A 22,445-nucleotide genomic window follows, 5' to 3' on the forward strand; every position below is an offset into this window, starting at 1 on the left:
AAGTGTTAAGGTTGTCAAAGTTTAGAGGTGAAGTGTCGCAGAAGTAATGGCCTCATTAAAAAAAATTGTCCAGTTGAGGGAAAACCGAAAATCTTGGACTATGAAAAATCAGTGGTATGGATTGGCTTGTTTGGTATCTTCTGATTTCCCAAGCAAGGAAGATTGTTGACTGAAGTGTAGCTGTTCCAGCTGGAATTGCCTGTAGTTTCAATTCCAGTGAAAAGGAATCCTGGTGATTCAAGAGACCAGCGTCTGACAGGTTCATGGTTCAGACCCTGAAGTACTTGATAGTGAAAGCTTCCTGTGTGGTTTAATGAATGGAGTTAGCTGGCTGGGATTTGAATAAGAGATGTAGGTGCAAATCCCTCTGTCCACCCTCCTCTGTATTCATGGTACTCATTCGCTAGTGTTGACTAAGTCAGTCAAGGCTGGAGGGATTCCGTGGATAAAGTCATACTCACTGGGTTAACGAGGCAAGTCACATTCTCAGCCTAAGCTCACTATCTGTAAATGGGAATAACATTGATCACCAGCCTGTTATTAGACACTCTGCACGTAAGAAGTGCTATTAAGACAATGTTATGATATAAGAATCACATAAGAATCATTATTGTAGTATTGTTAATAATCTAATAATTATTTCATCTATTTCACAGGTATGTTTAAAACATCTTGTTTGCTTAGAAGTAGTTGAAAATAAATCGCTTTACTCTCTAATAAATGCCTGTTGTTTTTGGTTTTTAATTGTTTAAAGGTGTTGACAGTGAATGTGACCCTGCTGGAACTCTTGTTTCATATTCTGTAAGTATGACATTTATATGTAACTGGTTTGCCTGGACAGAATTCATGGTGATTTCATTGAGTTTGTCTCGATAGAGTGAAGGTGTTAGGAACAGAAAGAATCAAATAGCTGGCAATACGTTAGCGCTTGCCTACCCATATGGATATTCCATTACAGCAGATTTGCTTAGAATATAGTCAGAGGGTGTTTAATCTTTTCCCCTTGCCTGTTAGTGAGGCTTGAGTCAAGTGGGTTCCATGGGGGACCCTCCAGTACATAGGAGGCACCGTAGCAGTGGCCGGGCCCTAGTGGTGGACCTGCTTGTAAATATCTCCGAATATTCTCAACTTGTGAAATCCAAGCCCCCCAACTCCACCTCATTGCTTCAGCTCATCTGATTCCCTCAAGCCTCCATGGATACCAGCCATTTTATGAACCAAGGCTCACATTTGCAGGACTGTGTGTATTCAAGCAAACTGCTACATCTAATCCTTTTGTAAAATGGAAATTCTGTTGACTTACATTATCATTTTGTAAAAGCCCTTTACTTCCTTTAATGAAAAATACATTATTTCCATTGCCTATTAGGGCTATTGTCAGTGCCTGCAAAATGTAGAAGGTCCAACCTGTAGCACCTGCAAACCACTATACTGGAATCTGGCTAGAGAAAACCCAGAGGGATGTATAGGTAAGACTGCATTGACTGCATGTTATGAACACACCATCTATGCTTTTTTGCAGCTATTTTTAGCCTAATCCAGATCCTCCTGGTTGGGCATTATTTTTTGTTCAGCCATTAGAGTATTTTGTGAAGAGGACTTTAGTGGACTAGAGAGTTGATGTTGTATAATGGTTAGAGTGTCAGGCTAGGATCTGGGAGACCCAGGTTCGAATCCCCTGCCGGGGAAGCTTGCTGGGTGACCTTGGACCAGTCACACAATCTCAGCTTAACCTACTTCAAAGGTTTGTTGTGAGGAGAGGAGAATAGTGCAAACAGCTTGAGGAGAAAGGCAGGCTATCCATCAAGTAAATAGATTGTGAAGAAATAGATGCTCATGCAACACCTGGTTCAGCTGCTTTCTGTTGCAGAAATTTTTGAGGTACGTTTTCATCCAAATGTGTTGCTCACAGTTTGGGACATAATATTGAATAATCCCTGATTCCTGCAATTTTAAGACTCTGATCCCAGTTAGTAATAGTGGTACTTAAAGCTTTGCCAAATTCTGCCATCTAGTGTTTCTTCATGTTAAGCCTATGGGAGTAATTAAATTTGGAATTTCAATGAGGCCTTTAGTTTGGAGGATTTTTTTTATTTTTTCAAGATGCCTGTCGTTTGATGTTTCGTGAACTGCTCTCTGCTTTATTCATTGTTAGCTTTGAGTTTTGCAGAGATGTAGAACATGGAAATAGAAACCAATAAGAGAAAAATAAGTGGAAATATTTCCAGCAATATGTGAGTCTAACCAACTAGTTTTGTGGGAATAAATCCTAAATTTCCCAAAAATGTTCATGTCATCTTTTCAGTAAAATGTCATTATCAATCTAGCCAAAAGAATAAGAACTGATATTGAGCTTAAATGACTGCACATTGCACTTAGGCAGCAGAGAGAGTTCCGGAAAAAGGAATTTGTTGAACATAGAAGGATTACTGGGGGGGGGGGAAGGAAAAAAAGGATAGTTGTGCAGTTTTTCATCTTCAGGATGAAGAACAAGATTCATTATCCCATTATCCCACCTGCAGAGAAATGAGGTTCAAGTGTCAGTCATATGTGCCTTCTCTCCGCCTTTAGAACATAATGTCTGAACTAAGAGAAACTCCGTGGGATCTTCTTGACACCATTTTCCAAATCCTGCTTTCAAGATGACTGTAGATTGTAGGGTCAGGGGGGCTCAGCATTTAAACAAACAGTATCACCTGGTTCCAGATGTTCTATTCTACCTGGGAGGAGGCATAAGGGAAAGGTGATGAGATCCTACACCTTTACATGTAGAGCTTCTGTGATGGAATATTATATATGAAAAGTCATCAGGTCTTTTCATACATCCCGGGAATGCCAGTGATATAGAGGATTATAGGAAGTTGTTCCAAATGTCTTTATTTACCTTTGCAGAGTGCCAGTGTGCTGCAGATGGAACTCTGAGTGGAGTCAAAGAATGTCAACAGGTAAAAGCATTAAATTTACAAATAATCAGGCTTATATATTTTTTACATTCTAATTGAATAAAGCCATGTGAACAGGTAGCCCATTAACTGCTGATATTGTTTGAAAAATACAATAACCTGATCCTATTCATGTTTGCTCTGAAGTAAATCTCATTGAATTCAGTGGGATATTCCCAGGTAATAATGCATAGGATGTAGCTTACGTAGTGTGCAAGTGGATTCTGCTGCTCATCAAGATGTTTTTGGATGCAGCTAGCCCTCTAAACAAGCCCCCACACCAAAAGCTGCTGGCCTGACATGTGACTGATGTGAAGAGGAAGCTTATAATCTAAAAGTTATAAGCTTCCTCGTCACATCAGTCACATCTCAAGCCTCTAGGTAACAAGCATCCTCTTCACATCAGTCACATCTTCTCTTTTGGGCTGCCACGTATGGCATGCCTACAGAAGTGGGTACCATTGGACTTTTTCCTAGCTTGAACGGTGATCCTGTTAGATGCCCCTCTCATAGCTACAAGCCAGTTCCCAGCTTTTATTAGGAGTACGTTTAAAAACAAATGTACGTTTAAAAACAAATTGTTTTAATTATAACTCTTGGGCATTGTTTGAAATAAAAAATATATCAAGGAAAAAGATGTAAATTTCACAGTTGTTTTTTTTACAGTTGGATGGCAATTGTTACTGCAAGCCAAATGTTTGTGGTGATTCCTGTGATACTTGTGAGGACGGTTATTACAGTCTTGAAGGACGGAATTATTTTGGATGTCGAGGTACGACAATAACAGATTAATAAAATATAATGATCCCAGAGAGATGGGAAGTCTGTTTGGCATCAACAAGGAGAGGAGTCCCCTTCACCTTGTTTTTAATTTGTTATATAACTGAGTTGATCATTTTAGTAATTTTTAGATTATGGTACTTTAAAAAATCTTAGTAGCTACCCTGAACCTTCGAGGAGCACTTCTGTTGTGCCAGTCTTCCATGAGAGAATACAAATGCTCCAGACCAGTGCTGGTTTTCAGTATACGCATATTTCAAGGCAAAAGTCAAAATGATATTCTCTTGCATTCATTTATTTTAATGATACTTGAAGATTGAAGGCAAGAACAGCCAGCATCTCTTCTGGAATCTGTTGCCTGAAGCACATACTTCACATTGCTTCATGGTATAGCTGGACCTGCTGCAGCCATTTTTTTCACCACAAGCATTTATGAAAGGGGGCATGGATTTACTCCCTCAGCCATTGCTTTAGTAAGTCTCTACTTGTGCCATTTTATTTTGCTCAGCCAGCATATTGGGGATGCATCCCCATATATATCTCCCTTAGAAGAGACTTTGAGCTTTCCTTCTTTTTACAGGGTAGCTCTAAAGGGATTTAAAGAAAGTAACCTACTGGTCTGTCTTTTCATAATGTATAGTTTATATTCTAGTGATTTTAAAAAACTGCACTCTTTTTTTTTTGCCTTGCAGGATGCCAATGTGATGTGGGGGGGTCTGTAAGTCACGTGTGCAATTATGAGTCGGGGGCCTGCGAATGCAGAAGACACATTGTTGGAAAGTCCTGCAATGAGTAAGTAAGCTGAGAAAATGAAGCTGGTGTACCAGAATAGTGCGTTCCTTAAGATTTCATGCTTGCTGTTTGGTATTAGTATATGATTGTCAGGTCTAGTGTCAAATCAGCTACTAATTGCAAAAATTATTCTTGGAATGGTGAGTGCTAAATTTAAGGAGGATCAGTCTATTAAGTGTGATTTATTATAATAGTTACATGGAAGCTTTGTGTATAGAGATACTGTGGGCCAAACTACATGTGACAGAGCCCTTCTGGCTACCATAAGGATGCTGTCGTCCTTTTAAGTGATTTTAAAATGCCTGCAACGCAGTGCTGTTGTTCCCTCTCCCCCCCCCCATGCCTTATCAAGTGCCAAGACAGCCGCGGGCTGGGGAGTGATAAGAGAGCCTCAACCTGCTGCACTTGCTGGTAGAGTCTGTAAGGAACAGGCCTGTTCTACCCTTAAGATCTTGGTTAATGTCACTGTACTTCATGCTCTTTGCTGTAGGTGTGGCTCAAGCCTAGCTGAGAAAAAATGTACTGGCCTATTAATTTCCAACACCTGCAGGCCTTTGCAGGTTCTCAAGAGAGTTGGTCTTGGGAGGCTGGCTCTCACCATCCCTGTCTTCACTCCCCAATTTCACATGGCTAGCAATGCTAATTAAGCAAGTGAGCCCTGATTGGTTCTTGGCTGATAGCGTAACCTCAGCAAGCCTGAAAAGATGGCTGTCTGCTGCACTCTCTCTTCCCTTCTCTAAGACATTATTCCTTTACTATCATATGAGAGAGAAGATTGCTTCCATGCCTTTTATCATCAAGATGCCTTGGCTAGCATGGCATGGAAATGGATTCCTTTACCAAACCTAATGATGAGAACCTGTCAGCTAAGAAGCTACATCAGAGAAGTCTAGGTAGCAAGCTTTACAGGGTTTTGGCCAGATAGCTGTAGCTAGCAATAGAAAGATGTATTTGTTTTCTTGTATGTTGCCTGAACTAAAAGTCCATTATGCTCAGTAACACTCTCTGAATTTGTATTCAATAAACTAAAAGATATTTATTTTAGCCTGTGTCTAGAGTCAGTTGTTACATGTGGGTACAACCCCAGAAACTAAAAAGTGTCACAAACAAAATGCACAGGCACCTCCCTACTGCCTAAGGCGTCTGTGGTGGCTGTGATCAGCACCCAGAGTTTGGGGGTCCCTGCTACATACAGAGTTCTTGTGGTGGCCACAAGGACATTGTCACATATGGTTCGGGCCTGTGCTTTTAAGTAATAGATGCTGAGGACAGGCAGTTGCCTTCATTCTTTTCCTGTGACCTTTCCAGGGATACTTTTTTGACTGCTGTTAAAAACAGAATTCTAGACTAGGTGGACTTCTTTTTTTAAACATAGGAGAGAAGTTTAAATTAGTTTTGTATTTATGAAAGGCCTGAAAAGAACTACTATTTTCCTGACTTACATCACCTGAAGCTTGAAATAGAAGATGGTACAACACCAAATGGAAAAAGAATTCGGTTTGGATATGATCCTCAAGAATTCCCTGGCTTTAGTTGGAGAGGTTATGCACAGATGTCTTCTATACAAGTATGTGTTATTTTTGTTTTTCCTTGTAAGTATGCATTTAACTTATTCCCCCTTCCCAAGACCATTTCACAGTATCAACATCATATCAGTTAATCTCTGTAGACCACTTTATGTTTTGGAAGATACTTCCATATGTTATAAAGCCTCCTAGAAGATTTATGTTATCATGAATGGGATGTAGAAGAAAACATTCTTTAGTAAGGTCAGGCCTGTGCAGTTTGGGTTTATTGGTCCCCATTACAACAGCCAGGTGGCGTACATTAGAAACAACATTAGTGTATGAGCAGATACTCTGGCCTAGCATGTAAGATGCCAGATAGTCTGATATACCAAACAAATGAAATGACCATAACAAAAAATGTGTAAAATACATCTCTAAGAGTTATCTGGATATCTTTTTTGGTATGTGTTCATCCTTTGGAAGTTCCTATCTAGCATTTGTGTGGCATATGGGGAGAAGCAGAGTGTGTGCAGTTTATTTATTAATTGACTCTGTTTATACCCCACCTTTCTTCCCAGAGGGGACTCAAAGCATCTTGCGCTGTTCACCTCTCCTCCAATTTTATCCTCACAACAACTCTGTGAGGTAGGTTAGGCTGTGAGTGTGTGATTGGCCCAAGGTTACCCAGCAAGCTCCAAGAGCAGAGCGGGGATTCAAACCTAGGTCTCCCAGATCCTGGTCCGACTCCCTAACCACCACACCCATGCGGCTGTCAGAGAACCATAATGTACAATAGATTTCTTATATCTGCCAACATCTTCTCCACACTGTGACACTGAGAGATCTCTGTCTTTTGGTGCTACACCTCTGAAGATGCCAGCCAGAGCTGCTGGTGAAACGTCAGGAACTACAATGCCAAGACCACGGCTATACAGCCCGGAAAATCCACAACAACCATTGTTAACCATATAGGTTACAAAATTGGAATTCTGTAAACTATAACGTTTCCATCTGCCTTCTACTAATAAGGTAGTGTATTGAAAAAGCATAGATAAGAGACTGGCTGTTATTTTTGAGCTGATTTAGAGATTTTAGTATTTGATAATTTCTTCCCCATTAAGCTAACTTTAATTAAGAGATTAGAAATAGGGCGGGGGGGTGAGTTGCCAAATGAATGAGATCTGAACACACTGGAAAACTGGGCAGATTTGAATAAGTTGCAATTTAACATGGATAAGTGCCAGGTTCATTGTCCGTCTTCTGCACAGTCCCAAATGGGACTGCACATGAGCAGGCCTGACGATCGGCAAGATTCTTTAAAGCTAAAGTCTGCTATGGGGCACACACCTCCGCAGTGCGCATGTGTGGCATTTCCTGCCGAGCATGCCACCGGGAGGCGGTACCCCCTTACCCTCAGTTCCTTCTTTGCTGCCAGCCAGGAAGGTTCTTTGCTACTGCTCCACTTCTACCTAAAAAAGAAGGAGAAAGATAAGTGAGCCATAATGGCAGTGAAAGCATTGTTCAAACGTTGCACCACGTGTGTAACAAAAATGACTAAAACAGACAGACACTCCATTTGTCTGGAATGCTTAGGCGAGGGGCATAACATTCAGGCCTGTGAACAGTGCTGCCAATTTACTCTGAAAGCATGGGCCGAGAGAGTCACAAGGCTGAAAGTGCTCCTCTGGGAGAGGGCCATGAAAGCCTCTGATACACCTAAGATTGTATTCCTCTCAGCGGGAAGCAGGGACCAGTCGGCCACGCCAACTCAGACTTCGATCTCAAGGACCGTATCCCCCACATGGATCCGACACCCATCCACTCAGTCAACTAAATTGGTTCCCACAGCCCCAGATCCAGCTTGGAGCCATCAATGACACCGAACACTTGAGATGTAGAGCCTCACAGAGATTCTCCGGATCCAGCAACAGTCCTCGACATTGTCATCAAGACTGGAACCAGCCTCAGTACCAACAATGAAGCTGAAGAAAAGACGCATGGAACCGACCACCACCCAGTCATCAGATCCAAAGATCCTGGATCCAACTGTCACCTCAGATCCAACCGTCTTGGATCTGAAGGGTGCAGATCCGAGACCAGCAAGCCATCCAAGGGCAGCACCAGAGGGTGTGAGCCAGAGGATGCCCGTGTTCCTAGAACCCCCAAGGAAGAAGGCGAAGAACAAGATGAAGCACAAAGAGAGACAGAGCAGGTGGAGAGTATCACGATGGATAGACCCCGAACTCCTTTACTCCACTCCAGGTCTCCCTCCTGCCATTCCTTGACTGAGGAAGGGGAAATAGAGGAGGGGATTCCAACAGAGTTACTCTGGACAGTAAACAAACATTCGAACCCCCACATTACTTAGCTGAAATAACACACACACAAAATATTCACTTGGCAAAACATTACAGTTGGTTGATGGCAAAAGAAGATTATTGGAGGAAGAGGGGAAAAAAAGAGTGGCTGAGTATATGGTATAAAAAACCCCCAAATGAGACTGAATCAAAGAACAAAAACTTGAAGCTCCTCCCTCGCTGCTGCCCCATCCAACTGCCTGCCATCCTGCCAGCTTCCCAAGGCAGGAGTCCTCAGGTCTCAGATGGGCAAGGAAGGAGGATGAACCACCTTCTTCTTTCTCCTGCCCAGGAAATAACCAGACACCCCAGCTGCCTCTTACTCTGCCCTCAGAGGAACCTGTTTTTGAAGGGTTCCCTTTTTCCCAACTCCCGGTGTTTCCTTCCAACCCCCTTCCAGCCTCCCTGGGTGGCCCTTCTCACAGCCCATCCAATGGAAGGGTTGGGTAGACTCTGCAGTCTCCAACCCCCTCTCACTCCATCTCAGCCCGGTGGCAGGTGCATTTGCTCAGCTCTCTGCTGCTTCTGAAGCTTCTTCAGCAGCTCCCTTGGTGGTCAGGGGGCTGTGCGTGCCCTGCCCAGCCTGCCAGCAGCCTCCTGCTGAGGTTGAGCTGCTTGGGCTACTGCAGAAGGACAATGAGTTGGCTGCATGGCTGGGAGTTGTTTCTGTTGCTGTGGTGTAGAAACATTAGTTGTGCCTATCCCTGCATGCGTTGCTGCATTCTTTTCTTTACAACTTTGTAGTTCTTTGTTTGCAGATGTTGATTCTTTAGGGAAGGTTAAAATAAATCTTTCTTGTATATAATTAAAATTATACATGCACATTGTCCATGCACTTTTTTATGCAATTGTATTTTTAATAGTGCCTTAAATATATACCCCACTTGTTCAAAATGAAAAAGAATAAGAAAAAATGCTTGCAAAGGTTATCTTTAAATATAAAAATATAAATTAAACATTGTATACACATCCTCTGCATCCAACTTTCTTATCACAGAACACAGGAACAAATATAACTTTAGAAATATCAGGGTATGATTCCTTAGTAAAGAAAAAAAATCAAAAACTCACAAATTTGTAAATGAATTGTTTTTTAAAATCACCTAAGTTGTCTCATCAAAACTTCTGTTTAGCTCTTTCAGTGCCCATAAACAACACTACTTGGTATCGTGAAATCTGAAAGTGATGGCAAAAAGTAGGACAGGCAAAGCAGCTGAGCCAAAAAACCTATACAGCTGTGCCTGGATTATAAAGACTCCTACCTTTCCCCACTCCTTGTATCTGATGAAGGGAGCTTCGTCTTTTGAAAGCTTCATACCCTGGAAATCTAGGTGGTCTTTAACATGCTACTAAACCTGAATCTTGCTCTCCTACAGCCCTTTGTCAGGAATTGCTACAGAAGCCTTCAACCTACAAGAGATTGATAAGGGATAAGCTAATGTTTATCCAACAGGCCAGTGATGAAGTAGGCCCTGAGGAATAAACTGAGGACTTAGGGTGCCCAACAGCATTAGCTGAGGGCAAGAGTTGTGCTCTGAGGCTCCTTTAAAAAGGGAAACACTCAGGTGTGGAAAAAACCTTGCATCTTGTTTATAGAAATACAGCTGACAGAGCAACAGTTGTAGAAACAGCTCTACAATACAGTGTGGTAGAAGTACATCTTACTTGTTTACAAATCGTCACCAGATTATTATCAGTGGAACATGCCTCCAGGATTGTCTGCTTAGGCTTCAACTGTAAGACCTTGTATCCATTATGAAGATGTGTGAGAAGTGTTTCCTCCTGTTACTCATCAAAACCTGCTGTAACATTTTTGACATAATGCCTATATGTGCTAAATTATTTCTGAATGTTCTCTGTCTTTCGGTGGTAGTATGAAATAATATGCTTTCCTGTCCTCTTCTTTGCTTCTTTTTTCCCAGCCAGAGGTGGTAGTGGCTGTCACTGTGGCTTCTCCTAAGCCCCTCCACCTAGTTCTGCACTATGTCAGCTTGGTTTCAAAAAGCTCTAAAGGGAGGATCTCAGTTGCTGAGGGAAAGCATTTTGACCCTTATAACACTTGTAAGTGAATTACGTTTCTTGCTAGGTTTGCCTGTCTTCTTCTTCTTCTTCCTTATCCAACAATGCTGTTTCTCTGCATAAGTGTCTGCTTGTGTGGTGTTTGTATTTTTTTTTCTGTAGGAAGTGAGTATTTTGCTTGCATGGCTTCTGTTTATCCTTTTGGCACTTTATGGCTGTTTTTTTCTTGTTTTATTAACTTCCATTTTACAGAATGAAGTGAGGATAACTTTGAATGTGGAGAAATCAAACCTCTATTTATTTCATATTATCTTGAGATATATTAATCCTGGAACTGCAGTAGTATCTGGCCACATAATCACTTATCAGTCTCGGCCTCCGAAAGGTATGTAAAGCATAACTGACAAACATCTTCATGTATTGATGTAAAAGCCACCCTATGCAGTGTGCTGGAGAGCTTTGCTCACAAATCAAGAATTCTACTGGGGAAGGGGGGGGGGGTGGCATTAACTTTTCTTCTGTGCCTTGGACCCCCCCCCCACACACACTTCTCAGGTTGTCATTCACAGGTTGAGAAAGAGACAAATAAAGAGAAGGTATCTATCTTTTTTCCTTACTGGGACTAATAAAAATCATTGGTTGGCAAGAGACACTTTCAATAGCAAACCAGTGTATGGGAAAAGAGTTAATCTTCTCTTTCCCCCGAACAACACTGGTCTCATCCATAACCTTTTAAAGACCTAACTTGTTACTGGAAGTGGTCTCCTTGCAATAAATGGGGGAATTAGCAAGCAAGGAAGACAGCTATACGAGAGGCGGTAACTGGGATCTATCACCGGTGTATACCAGGTCCCTTCCGAAATAGAACAAGTGAGTCTGGTGCTTAATATCAAACAATAACTTTTATTGAACACAATAACTTCATGCACATACACACAAATTACTGGGGAAAATAATTACACACACACACACAGAGTCCTAGGAAATGTAGCCAGAAATTGGGAATAGAGAGAGGGAGTAAATATATCTACCTATCCTGGAGAAGGGGTCCAGTCCGTGGAGGAAGAGAGTAGCTTTGAACACCAGCATCCTTGGCCAAGAGAGCAAGAGGCTTAGGGAAGTGACCCTAAGGGAGAAGCCAGAAAGCTTGCACAATTTGAATGAGGCCAGGGCCTACCTTTATATGTAAAATGTGCCCTGAGGTGGAAGAGCCCACCTAGCCATTACGACAAAGGCTCCAACGGTTAGTTCCTGGGTTAGACAAAAGGCTTGAGTACTTTGACTGGCAGCTGGCGGGATATGTGAATACAAATGTAAAACATGTTTTAGTGCTGCACAAAAAGGACAGTTTGCTGATGAAGTCTACCAGAGCTAAGTTAAGTACTTTTACGGAGGGACTGTTCTTTCCCAGGAACAACTGTATGAACTTGTGAATGTCATTTAATTAGCTCCTCAATCAAGGACAGGAGATCTCATCACGGAAGAAGGGAAAGGAATGTGTTAAGTGGGGATAACTCTGCGAGACCTTAGTTGCACTGGGCACCTCTGGGGCTAGGAGGGATAGCAAAGCCAATCGTCTCTTCATCACTCCGCATTCCTGAGTGGCATTCCAGGCATGCCATGTTCTCCTGGGCAGGATTTAGCAACTGCTGGAGGTCCTCTGGTGGCCACGCAGCAGCTATTTTAACTCCAGAGGCCTGAACTTTTTTAATATTACAAGCAGCCATATATAAACTGCTATTAAAATGGCGGAGGCCAGGCTGACTGCTTACACTGTATGGTAGGGGGGATCCATTCATGTTAACATGTAGTTTAGCCTCAAGGTAATCCACAATTGTAATCAATAAAGTATGTTCATATGATTGGGGATTCTGAAGTGGGTCTAAAGATCTTGTCCTAGCTGAGTCTTTTTTGTGCAGTTTTCAGCCTCTCGCTAGAAACCTGACACTCCCAGCATTCATTTTTGCCAGACCTGAAAAGGGAGTGATGATGGTATATGTATTTTTTTGCATAAACATGCCTGCATCACTGTCATTCACCCACCCAGAGTAGCAGCTTATGGGCTGCAGTCTATATCCCAGCCTCCTCCATAAGTTTTCACTAGTCACTCAGAAGCTGCAACTACATTATACTGTTGCCTTCCATTGCCTGCCAGTAAGGGTTCCGCCTTCCCCTCACCCTTCAGTGGCACACACAGGTAGAGACTGAGATAGTCCCTGCATCCCACTCTGTGATCTGTTGCCATGCTCATACACACTGCAGAAATCAGATGAGTTTTAAGAGTCTTTTTAACCATTGATTTCTTAGCAAATATATTGATGTATCTGAGGATCCCGATACTTTAATTAAACACATGAGCTTCAAAGATAGTGTCATCATAACTTAAGGGGTCCCTGAGTGGAGTGAAGTGGGGAAGCCTGGGAACAGCCCCGAGAGAGGCTACACATTGACTAAGAGAAGGGAGGAAAGGTTGGACTAGACACTGAGTGCACCTTCCTCCTGGTGAGGCAAAAACTGCCAGGATTAGCCTCCTCAGGAGTAAAGGCGGTCTTGAGAGTAGAGACCTCTGGAGTAGTAAAGATCCAGGGAGTGAGTGTGGCAGGAGGAAGGAGAATAAAAGGCCAAAACAGGAGGAGGATTATTTTGGCGAATAACAGTGCAAGTCTAAGCATAGTTGCACTCTTCTAAGTCCGTGGAAGACAAATAACTCACTTAGGATTACACTGCAAATATCTAGGCCAGTGAAATGAAATGTGAACAGATAAATGCAGACTAGGTTTTCTCAAAAAGAGTAGTTATGAAGAGATTCCCTACATTTGCTGATTGTTGCTGTAGTTGTATAGATTACTTTGCTGTCAAAAATGTTGCTTTGCGCATGATACCCATCGTCTCATTTATTAATGCAGATTCGTTTTGTTAATGGCTTGCCTGCCACTTTTAGATCTTCAGTACTGACACATGCTCCCAGAGAGACATTCATGGCAAATACTTTGCTGCTTTAGATTTAATAATCTTCATTTAAAAACTAATCATTTCCTGATTCAAATTTAGGAATTGTATTAATCTAACAAAGAACCTGAAACCTCTCTAGGTTGCAGAACAGTGTAGGATGATACAGATTTGGGGTTTTGACACATACCTCTTACCAAGAGCTTCAAGTGCTCACTCAGTGGCCAACTTAGGTTCATTGCTGTCTGATGTAGGAAATGGGCTTCTGACAAATACTTTGTATATTCAAGTAATTATTCTGCTATACTCTCTGTGTTCTATCCCTTTGTGAATGGTGCGCCCACAAGATTCGTTCACGCATGCCGGGGACAGAGTTGCGGATGTAGTGGCACAATTCTGAGATAATAGAATGGTAGTACAGATGGAGGAACATAAAAGATCACATTTTTGGAATGCTTCCTTATGTTAAACACTCCTTCAAGCAGAAAACTAGCAAACTGAGCAAAAAGGAGGGGTAGAACCTTTCTTCCTTAGATCCTGTTCTATAACCTAATTTTCAGCATGTGAGCATCACTCCAGGGAATGGTGTTTATGGCAGAATAAATTCAGACCCTTTAGTTTCTTAACCCACTGCCCTGATGTCTGTCTAGTTTCAATGAATCAAATGTAGTTGTCAGTTCATTAATAATCAAGATTTTTTTGGTGTTAATTAACTTGTTTGCTGACAGGGACTGCTGAGACCAAAGACATCATGTTCTTGCCCAGCAGGAAGCCGGCGTTTGTAGCTATCCCAGGAAATAACTTCGCAGACCCATTTTCACTTGCCCCTGGAACTTGGATTTTAAAAATCATGGCAGGGGAAGGGGTTCTTCTGGTAAGAAGTTCATCTCTGATTATGGTGTTTGTACTTTTGAGATCTGAATCTGTTCAGTAGTATAATACATTGAAATACAGGAGAAATGTCAGTGGATGAAGTTACATTTATTATTAAAATAAAATAGACAAAATGAGAGCTTGTGACTGCTTCTCCTTCACCTTCTCTGTGCATAGAACACAATGGAAGATTTCTTGTTTCCAGGAGCCTTGAATCAAGATACAATTGGCGGTGACATTCAAATACAAGTGTTTGTTTTTTTTCCTACACAAACTGTGATTCTAAACTTGTATTAAACCAAATTTAGCTTTCATATTTATAGAGACAAAACAAAGTCCAATTTTCCCTGTCACAGAATTTAGACGTTTGAACAGTTTGCTGTCATGGAAAATTGGAACATGTTCCAAATCCAGTAAGCCCAAACTGTGCTCTGTGCATGGGGACAGGAGGCAGGGGAGAGAAAGAGGAGTGCACAGGCATCACAACAAGCTGTGATCACAGCCTGCACAAACAGGACTCTCATAACATCTCGGTACAGCCTCTGTGGTCCAGTGGTTAGATGAGTGGCTCTGGCTGACCAGGGCTGTTTCCACACGGCTTACCTCTCTTCGTAATATCCCGGTAGATCGCGCAAAAAACGCGGAAGATCACGTTTCCTCGCGCGAGATTTGCGCAACATCACGTGACATTGTGCAAATCTCGCACGAGAAAACGCGATTCGTGTTTTTTGCGTGATCTACCGGGACATTACGAAGAGAGGTAAGCCGTGTGGAAACGGCCTAGTAGTCTTCCAGCTTTCTGCTGAATATTTGCTGAACAGCAGCATTCCCTGAAGAAGGGAGCTTTGACTCTTGAAAGCTTATAGCCTGAAAACTTTTATTGTTCTCTAGGGTGCCACCAGGGTCAAATCCTGCTGTTCTACAGCAGACCAATAAGGCTACCCTCCAAAAACTAGTAACACTCTGAATTGTATCACAAACTGTGGTTTAAATGTTCCCTAGTTTAAAAAATGAGATGATGCTACTAGTGTATGACTATTCTTTTGCAAATTTAACCCAAAGCTTTGCATGTGCACAAAATCCATTGTGTATGCATAAAAGTTTTTTTTGGAATTTGGGGATTTAACACGTATTAAAATTGGCTGTGCAAAGTTCAGTTAATCCTTTGTTGTCAGTACAGGTGCAATCAGAGCCTCTGAAGAATAACAAATACCAAAGATTAGATCCGGCAAGCTTTTTTATTCAATCTCACCCTGTTCACCTCCCATCATATACAGGCCCCATCCCATCATCCCCAGCACAGCCTTTTTGTAGTCAAAGGAGACCCCCTCCCTCCCTTTTCAGTACCCCAAAAAGGATCCAACCTCTAATCCTTGTGAACTGATTCCTCCCACTATCCATCACAGAATTCCATGGAGAAATAACAACACCACCATCCTAAGCAAAGTTACACTCTTCTAGATCCATTGAAGTTAAGTGGCAGAAGGGTGTCACTCTTCTTAGGACTGCACTACAAATGTCTTTGCTTCGCTAGCTCTACCACAGTAAAAGGGTTAAGTTTAAAGGACCATTTGAATTATTGCATGTTTCTCATGTTTTCCACAAAGGGAAGTATTCTGACATGCTTCTGAATACATTGTGTGCATTAGGGAAACAACCTGCAGTGAGAACCAAGTTTTTGTGCAGTTGGACATATGGGATTTATTATAGAACTAAACTGTTTTTTTAAAAATACGCAGAAGAGAAAAAGATAAAAGAAATAGAAAATATAGATGTATGCTGCCATTGTTTTATTCCTTTTGTCCTCTTTGTCATTTTACCTTTCTTTCTTTTGGTGAAAAATATTCCAGTATGTATGTATGCCTGTGGATTGGGGAGAGGGGCACTGTAAAGCCTACTTGTGTAGTGTGTGTTGGCAGGGAGCTTAGAATAAATCCATCCACTAAGAAGTGCTAACCTACTTAGAGCTGAATGTAACTAGGGAATGTGGCATATCTGATTGAGCAAGCTCTGTGCATCCTCACAGCAAACATGGTGCATGTCTCAGTCCAGCAGCACTGTTAACCATAATGTATCTGAGATCTTCAGAAAATGAAATCTGTGAATTGGGCCTTTTATTGAATGAGTTATTTTAAAGAGGGTATATTAAGTACCATAATCATCAGTGGAATCATATACGGTATGTAACTTTGCTGGAGCGGTGTCTTGACTGTTTCAGGAGTGCTTTCTACTGAAATTATAAGGAATAACTCAGAGAGATGCTTTAGTAGGGACAGGGATTGTACTGTTGGTACAATCTGCTGTATCGCTGATGTAGACATGTACCTTCTAGGGGAGCTTCCATGTTGCTAAACATGTTGTGAAAATTAGTTATGCTTTGTTTCAGAAAGATTTCACCTCTGTGTTTGGCTTTATGCTCATTTTTTCATATTTTCTGCTACTATACCCTATTGCATCTCTTTCACTGAATGTCCCAACTATTGCTCATTATTGTATTTTGCTCAGTGAATGTCCTAGCTGTTGATTATATTGCATTTTCATAGTGTAATCTGCCGTTGATCTCAGTGAGAAATAAATAAATAAATAAATAAATAAATAATATGAGTTCAGTCAATATTCTTATGTGGGTCTTGTTCGTCTGTATTCTTAGGATTATCTGGTTCTGTTACCTAGTGATTACTATGAAGCATCCATCTTAAAATTGCCAGTTACAGAGCCTTGCACATATTCAAGACATGGTACAACAGATAGGTCAGTATATCATATTAATGGGGAAATTTATTTCTAAATTTAATACTTGAGCAAAGTAAACACATCACTGTCTCTTCCCTCTTCTTTTAAAGTTGTCGAGAATACAGACATTTGCCACTGGACAGATTTTCTTGCACGCTTGGTTCAGAAGTAACATATTTCTTACACGGAGGAGAATACAGGAAAATAGCTTTCCAACAGCCAGCATCCCAGCATCCAGTGATGTCACATATCAGTGGTCGAGAGGTGAGATATAACCCGTTTACATTTAAATGTATTGTTGGATGAATAAAATAATATATACATCCCTATGGTATCGCTTGTTGGTGATGTACCCAGCCTTCAAGCAGACATACTCCTGCTTGTGTTTGTGTAAGGTGTTACCAAGTCACAGTTGACTTATGGCAACCCCATAGGGTTTTCAAGGCAAGAGAGGTACAGAGTTGGTTTGCCATTGCCTGCCTCTCCATAGCAACCCTATGCCTGCCTCTCCATAGCATAGGGTTTTCAAGGCAAGAGAGGTACAGAGTTGGTTTGCCATTGCCTGCCTCTCCATAGCAACCCTATGCCTGCCTCTCCATAGCATAGGGTTTTCAAGGCAAGAGAGGTACAGAGTTGGTTTGCCATTGCCTGCCTCTCCATAGCAACCCTATGCCTGCCTCTCCATAGCATAGGGTTTTCAAGGCAAGAGAGGTACAGAGTTGGTTTGCCATTGCCTGCCTCTCCATAGCAACCCTATGCCTGCCTCTCCATAGCATAGGGTTTTCAAGGCAAGAGAGGTACAGAGTTGGTTTGCCATTGCCTGCCTCTCCATAGCAACCCTATGCCTGCCTCTCCATAGCATAGGGTTTTCAAGGCAAGAGAGGTACAGAGTTGGTTTGCCATTGCCTGCCTCTCCATAGCAACCCTATGCCTGCCTCTCCATAGCATAGGGTTTTCAAGGCAAGAGAGGTACAGAGTTGGTTTGCCATTGCCTGCCTCTCCATAGCAACCCTGGATTTTCTTGGTGGTCTCCTATACCCTGCTTCTAGTGCCAACCCTGCTTAGCTTTTGAGGCCTGACAAGATTGAGCTAGCCTGGGCCATCCAGGTCAGGGCTTAGGGTGGTCTTAATGCATCTGAAAAGTGCTCAAAGAAGGCAAATTCATGCGTACTTGTAATGAATAGTTAGTTAATCGTTAAATGTGGTTTGGATCTTGTTTAGGTGGATTTGAACATAAGACTGAATGTTCTCCAAGTCAGCCGCTATGTGGTGGTCCTTGAGTATCTTAATGAACATGATCAAGTGTATGTTGCTGATGTAAAAATTAACAGCCCTGAGGAAGTGATGGAGGCAAAGGTGTATATATACAGCTGCAAATATAGGTAACAAAATCTAAAATGAATAGTTTGGATCCAGTGGTGCATTTTCATGTATGGAAGGATTTTAGTCCATGCAGTGCCACTTTCTCATCTCTCCCCTCACTCTGCAATCCAAAATGCTCCCCAGTGTTGTTCCTGAGGGGCAGGGGACTCCCGCAAGAACAACATTTTGGTGGGGAGGTGAAAAACTCGTGCTTTGTGGATGGACGTTGTTCCTTCAGCAGAAATGTTCTTTTGGGATCCAATCTTGTCTATATTATTAAATGCTGCTTCTTGTTTAGTTTTGTTCCATGTCCTTGTTCTTCTGTTTCCATTTTGTTCTTTGCTAAATTGCTTTTTTATTATTAATAAGCTGGTTGTTCTTCAGAATGCCTTCTTGTATTCATGGTTCTCTTGCTTTTCTGTCATTTAAGCTTGAGGTGCTCTCTGGTTCTGAAGCACCTGGTATATAGTTGCATTTTTCCTCTACCCTCTGCCCTTGGTGTCAAGTTGGTAGAATAGGTTTTCTTTTCTCAGACTACATCTGCTATTTGAATCTGTATGGAGGGTGTGGATACTGTTATGATCTAATGGCATTGATATCCCAGCTATATCAAAATTTACCTTCCCTTGAAAGACTTTAAAGCAGGACATAGCCGTAATATATGTATAGCATGTTTTTGCTTTCTCAATCTGAATCAAATTGAATGTTTTCATTTGTAGGCTTCAGTTTAGGGGTGTGCACTTCAAAAATTACTGTTCTAATTCCTTATTGGTAAGTCAGGAAGGATATGATTATTGTTTTCATGAAATGTCAGGAGTATTATCATGTTGGGAAGCTGTTTTAGTAAATACTGGAAAAACACTGTGAAAACAATACATGTGCCCTTTTAAAATGATAAAATGTGAACCCTCCCCTCCAAAGCAGGAACAAGGAGGGGGGGGAGTATCTCCCAGCTTCTGCTGTACTTAATCCTTTAACACTTTAATGGCAGTAATACATTTCAAACTTTTTATTGTATTAGTTTTACCAGATCTATTTTTTTTAATTTTTTTATTGGATTAGAAATCTCTATAATATCTATTACAATCAATTTCCTTTAAATATTCCAGTTCTAACCCCCTCCCTTCCCCCCCCTTTTGTTGACTTCCAACAGTTTTCCAACCCCTTATCCGTTTTTCCCCCTACTCATTTCAAACTTATTTTATTCTATTAAACATATACTTTCACTCTCTTCTAAGCTTCTATTATAACCCAGTGCTATCTCTATTCCCTTTCCCACTTAACTTATCGACTAAATGTTACATTCCTGGCATATATTCTTTAATAATAACAGTCATTTGTCTACTTTTGTACTCCATATTCTATCTTATTTCTTGTCTCGTCAATATGGGGCAAACAATTTGTCCCTTATTCTGCATAACTTTAAGTACTTCTATGAGCATTGTATACATTCACTGTAAGTCAATCAATTTAACTCATACTCTATATGTTGCTCTTTACTATCTTATATTCATTCTATCTTAATTATATAATTTCTCCATTATACAATTATCTGCCAGAAATAAAATTAGTTAATTTCTATCCTTATAATTCTTATAGTAACACCTCTATTACTTAGTACTATGTATAGTAGTCAAATAAAATATTTGCTTAGAATTTCTCATTTAACTCTCCTCCCCTCGGTAAAGTCACTTCCCTCTTCTTTTGTTGTATTTCAGTAATTTTCAAACTGCCACAGTTCTCCTCCCACCTCCCATTTTTTCACCAAATATTGCTTCAACTTTTCCCAATCCATGTTGAACTGTCCTGGATCAAGGTCTCTCAGTTTCCTTGTCATTTTGTCCATTTCCGCCATGTACAGCAATTTGTAAATCCAGTCCTCGATAGTTGGCACTTCTTGTACTTTCCACTTTTGCGCTTACAACAGTCTAGCCGCTGCTGTCATGTAAAATAACAATGTCCTGTATTGTGCCGGAATATCCTCCATTCCCAAGTTCAGTAGCAGGAGTTCTGGGTTCTTATTAACTTGAAATTGTAAAATCTCACTTATCACTCTTATTATTTCCCCCCAGTACTGCCTAGCTACCTCACAAGTCCACCACGTGGTACAACGATCCTTCATGCTTTTTACATTTCCAGCATTTATTAGACATGTTCAAATTCCCTAACGCAATTTTCTTTGGTGTCAAATACCAACGATAAATCATTTTATAAACGTTCTCTTTAATGTTAGTGCATGTCGTGATCTTCAATGTATTCTTCCACAAGTATTCCCACGCCTCCATTGTTATTTCTTTATTAAAGTTCATAGCCCACTTCACCATTTGCACTTTAACTGTCTCATCTTCTGTGTACCATTTTAGCAACACTTTATAAGTCTTAGAGATTTCCTTTTTATTCTCTTGTAAAATTACCTCCTCTAATTCCGAATTCTCCATTCTTACCCCTCCTTTCACACAGTCCGAGTTATAGAGATCTCTAATCTGTCTATATTGAAACCAATCATAGCTTGGAGACAACTCGTCTTGCGTCTTTATTCTTAGTTTGGAAAATTCTATTCGTGTTATCTCCTTATATGTTAAACACTGTTGTTCATTATCGACAGTTCTCGGGTCTATTACTTCATAAGGAACCACCCAGGAGGGAATTCCTTCCTGTAGGTAATCTCTATACTTCTTCCAAATTGTGAAGAGGCTTCTCCGAATGTAATGGTGTAGAAACATAGAGTCTGCTTTTACTTTGTCATACCACAGATATGCATGCCATCCAAATATTTTTTTATATCCTTCTAAGGCCAGTAGTTTGCGGTTTTTGAGCGTCATCCAGTCTTTCAGCCACACCAAACAGATTGCATCGTAGTAGAGTCTTAGATTGGGCAGTTGCATTCCCCCTCTCTCTTTTGCGTCTTGTAATACTTTCATTTTCACTCGAGGCTTCTTGCCTGCCCAAACAAAGTCCGATATTTTCCTCTGCCATTTTTCAAACTGCTTAGAGTCCCGGATGATTGGTATTGTTTGTAACAGAAACATCACTCTTGGCAGCACATTCATCTTAACTACTGCAATTCTTCCCAACCATGACAAATTCAATCTATTCCATTTAATCAAATCTTGCTCTATCTGAGTCCACAGTTTTACCAGATCTTTTGATGTAGGTTTTCTCTACTTGAACATCTAGATATGATAAAATCTTGATAAACGCTCTTTTGCTTTCTGTGTGTGTGTCAAGGGATGGGGGGAGACAGATACCTTGTTTGGCAGAAAGACTTCCAGTATGGGTTGTATGGAAAGACTAGCAGTCCGTGCTAACTATTTTTAAAATCCACTGTCTGCTTCAGCTTCTTGTGTCGCAGTGTAGTGGTTGATACCATGAATCGAGTGGCAGTGTATGATCTTTTGGCGGATGCAAAGTTACATCTCCATGCATCATCAATAGATTTCTTACTGGTAAGTTTGTAATCTATGTCAAGGAGATTCTTCTCATTCGTTTTTCCCGTAATATGTGTATGATTTCGATAGGTACGTGTAAATTGCCATAATTAAAGGAGAATCTCAAGAATATAAAATTCTCATAAAGACTTTTTTTAACCCCTGCATGGCTGTGCTTTGTCATAGTAAGAGGCACAAGCTCTTAGAGTGAAGTGACTTTTCTCAGGATTCATGAATGGTTCCACTATGTCAAGAGTTTCAGTCTTTGCCTATATGTTTGCATGATTGCATATAATTTCTCTGACTGAGGTGTCAGTTTGGAGCACGAAAGGAGACAGAACAGCCATGGTCCAAAGATGGCTTCTGATTTCTCAGCCTTTGCTCAGCAGTCCTCCTTGCAGTTACATGCACTTGAGCTGCTGATCTCAGGGGACCTTAAACCCTTGCTCAGCATGCAAGATTGCTGCATTGAAGCATATACGACCTACACTTCTGCAAATATTCCATTATGTCTGGAAACTTGATTTTGTTGGGTGGGAGGAGGTTGAGATATTTAGCAAACCAATTTCTCTGTAGAGTTCACATTCTACCTTTACTTTTGTTGTACTTTGATCCTACTTTTCAGTCAACAAATTGGCTCTGAAAGTAGCTTAAAATAATAATGAATCAACACAAATATCAATGGTGATACTAAAAGGCTGC

The 22,445-nt window shown here is 41.0% G+C and overlaps 1 protein-coding gene across 1 annotated transcript in view; it reads left to right on the forward strand.

The window, feature by feature from the left end:
* Positions 1-22,445, forward strand: part of LAMA3 (laminin subunit alpha 3) — a 172,196-nt gene that overhangs the window by 69,567 nt on the left and 80,184 nt on the right. The window contains exons 14-25 of the mRNA XM_054985871.1: positions 755-801; positions 1,370-1,469; positions 2,893-2,945; positions 3,609-3,714; positions 4,415-4,514; positions 5,925-6,081; positions 10,651-10,783; positions 14,076-14,221; positions 16,871-16,971; positions 17,064-17,217; positions 18,175-18,335; positions 21,653-21,761. Coding sequence (XP_054841846.1) covers positions 755-801; positions 1,370-1,469; positions 2,893-2,945; positions 3,609-3,714; positions 4,415-4,514; positions 5,925-6,081; positions 10,651-10,783; positions 14,076-14,221; positions 16,871-16,971; positions 17,064-17,217; positions 18,175-18,335; positions 21,653-21,761 — 1,367 coding nt within the window. The remainder of the gene's footprint in view (positions 1-754; positions 802-1,369; positions 1,470-2,892; positions 2,946-3,608; positions 3,715-4,414; positions 4,515-5,924; positions 6,082-10,650; positions 10,784-14,075; positions 14,222-16,870; positions 16,972-17,063; positions 17,218-18,174; positions 18,336-21,652; positions 21,762-22,445) is intronic.

Source organism: Eublepharis macularius, chromosome 7 (assembly GCF_028583425.1).
Source record: "Eublepharis macularius isolate TG4126 chromosome 7, MPM_Emac_v1.0, whole genome shotgun sequence".
In the NCBI taxonomy this organism is placed as follows: Eukaryota; Metazoa; Chordata; class Lepidosauria; order Squamata; family Eublepharidae; genus Eublepharis; species Eublepharis macularius.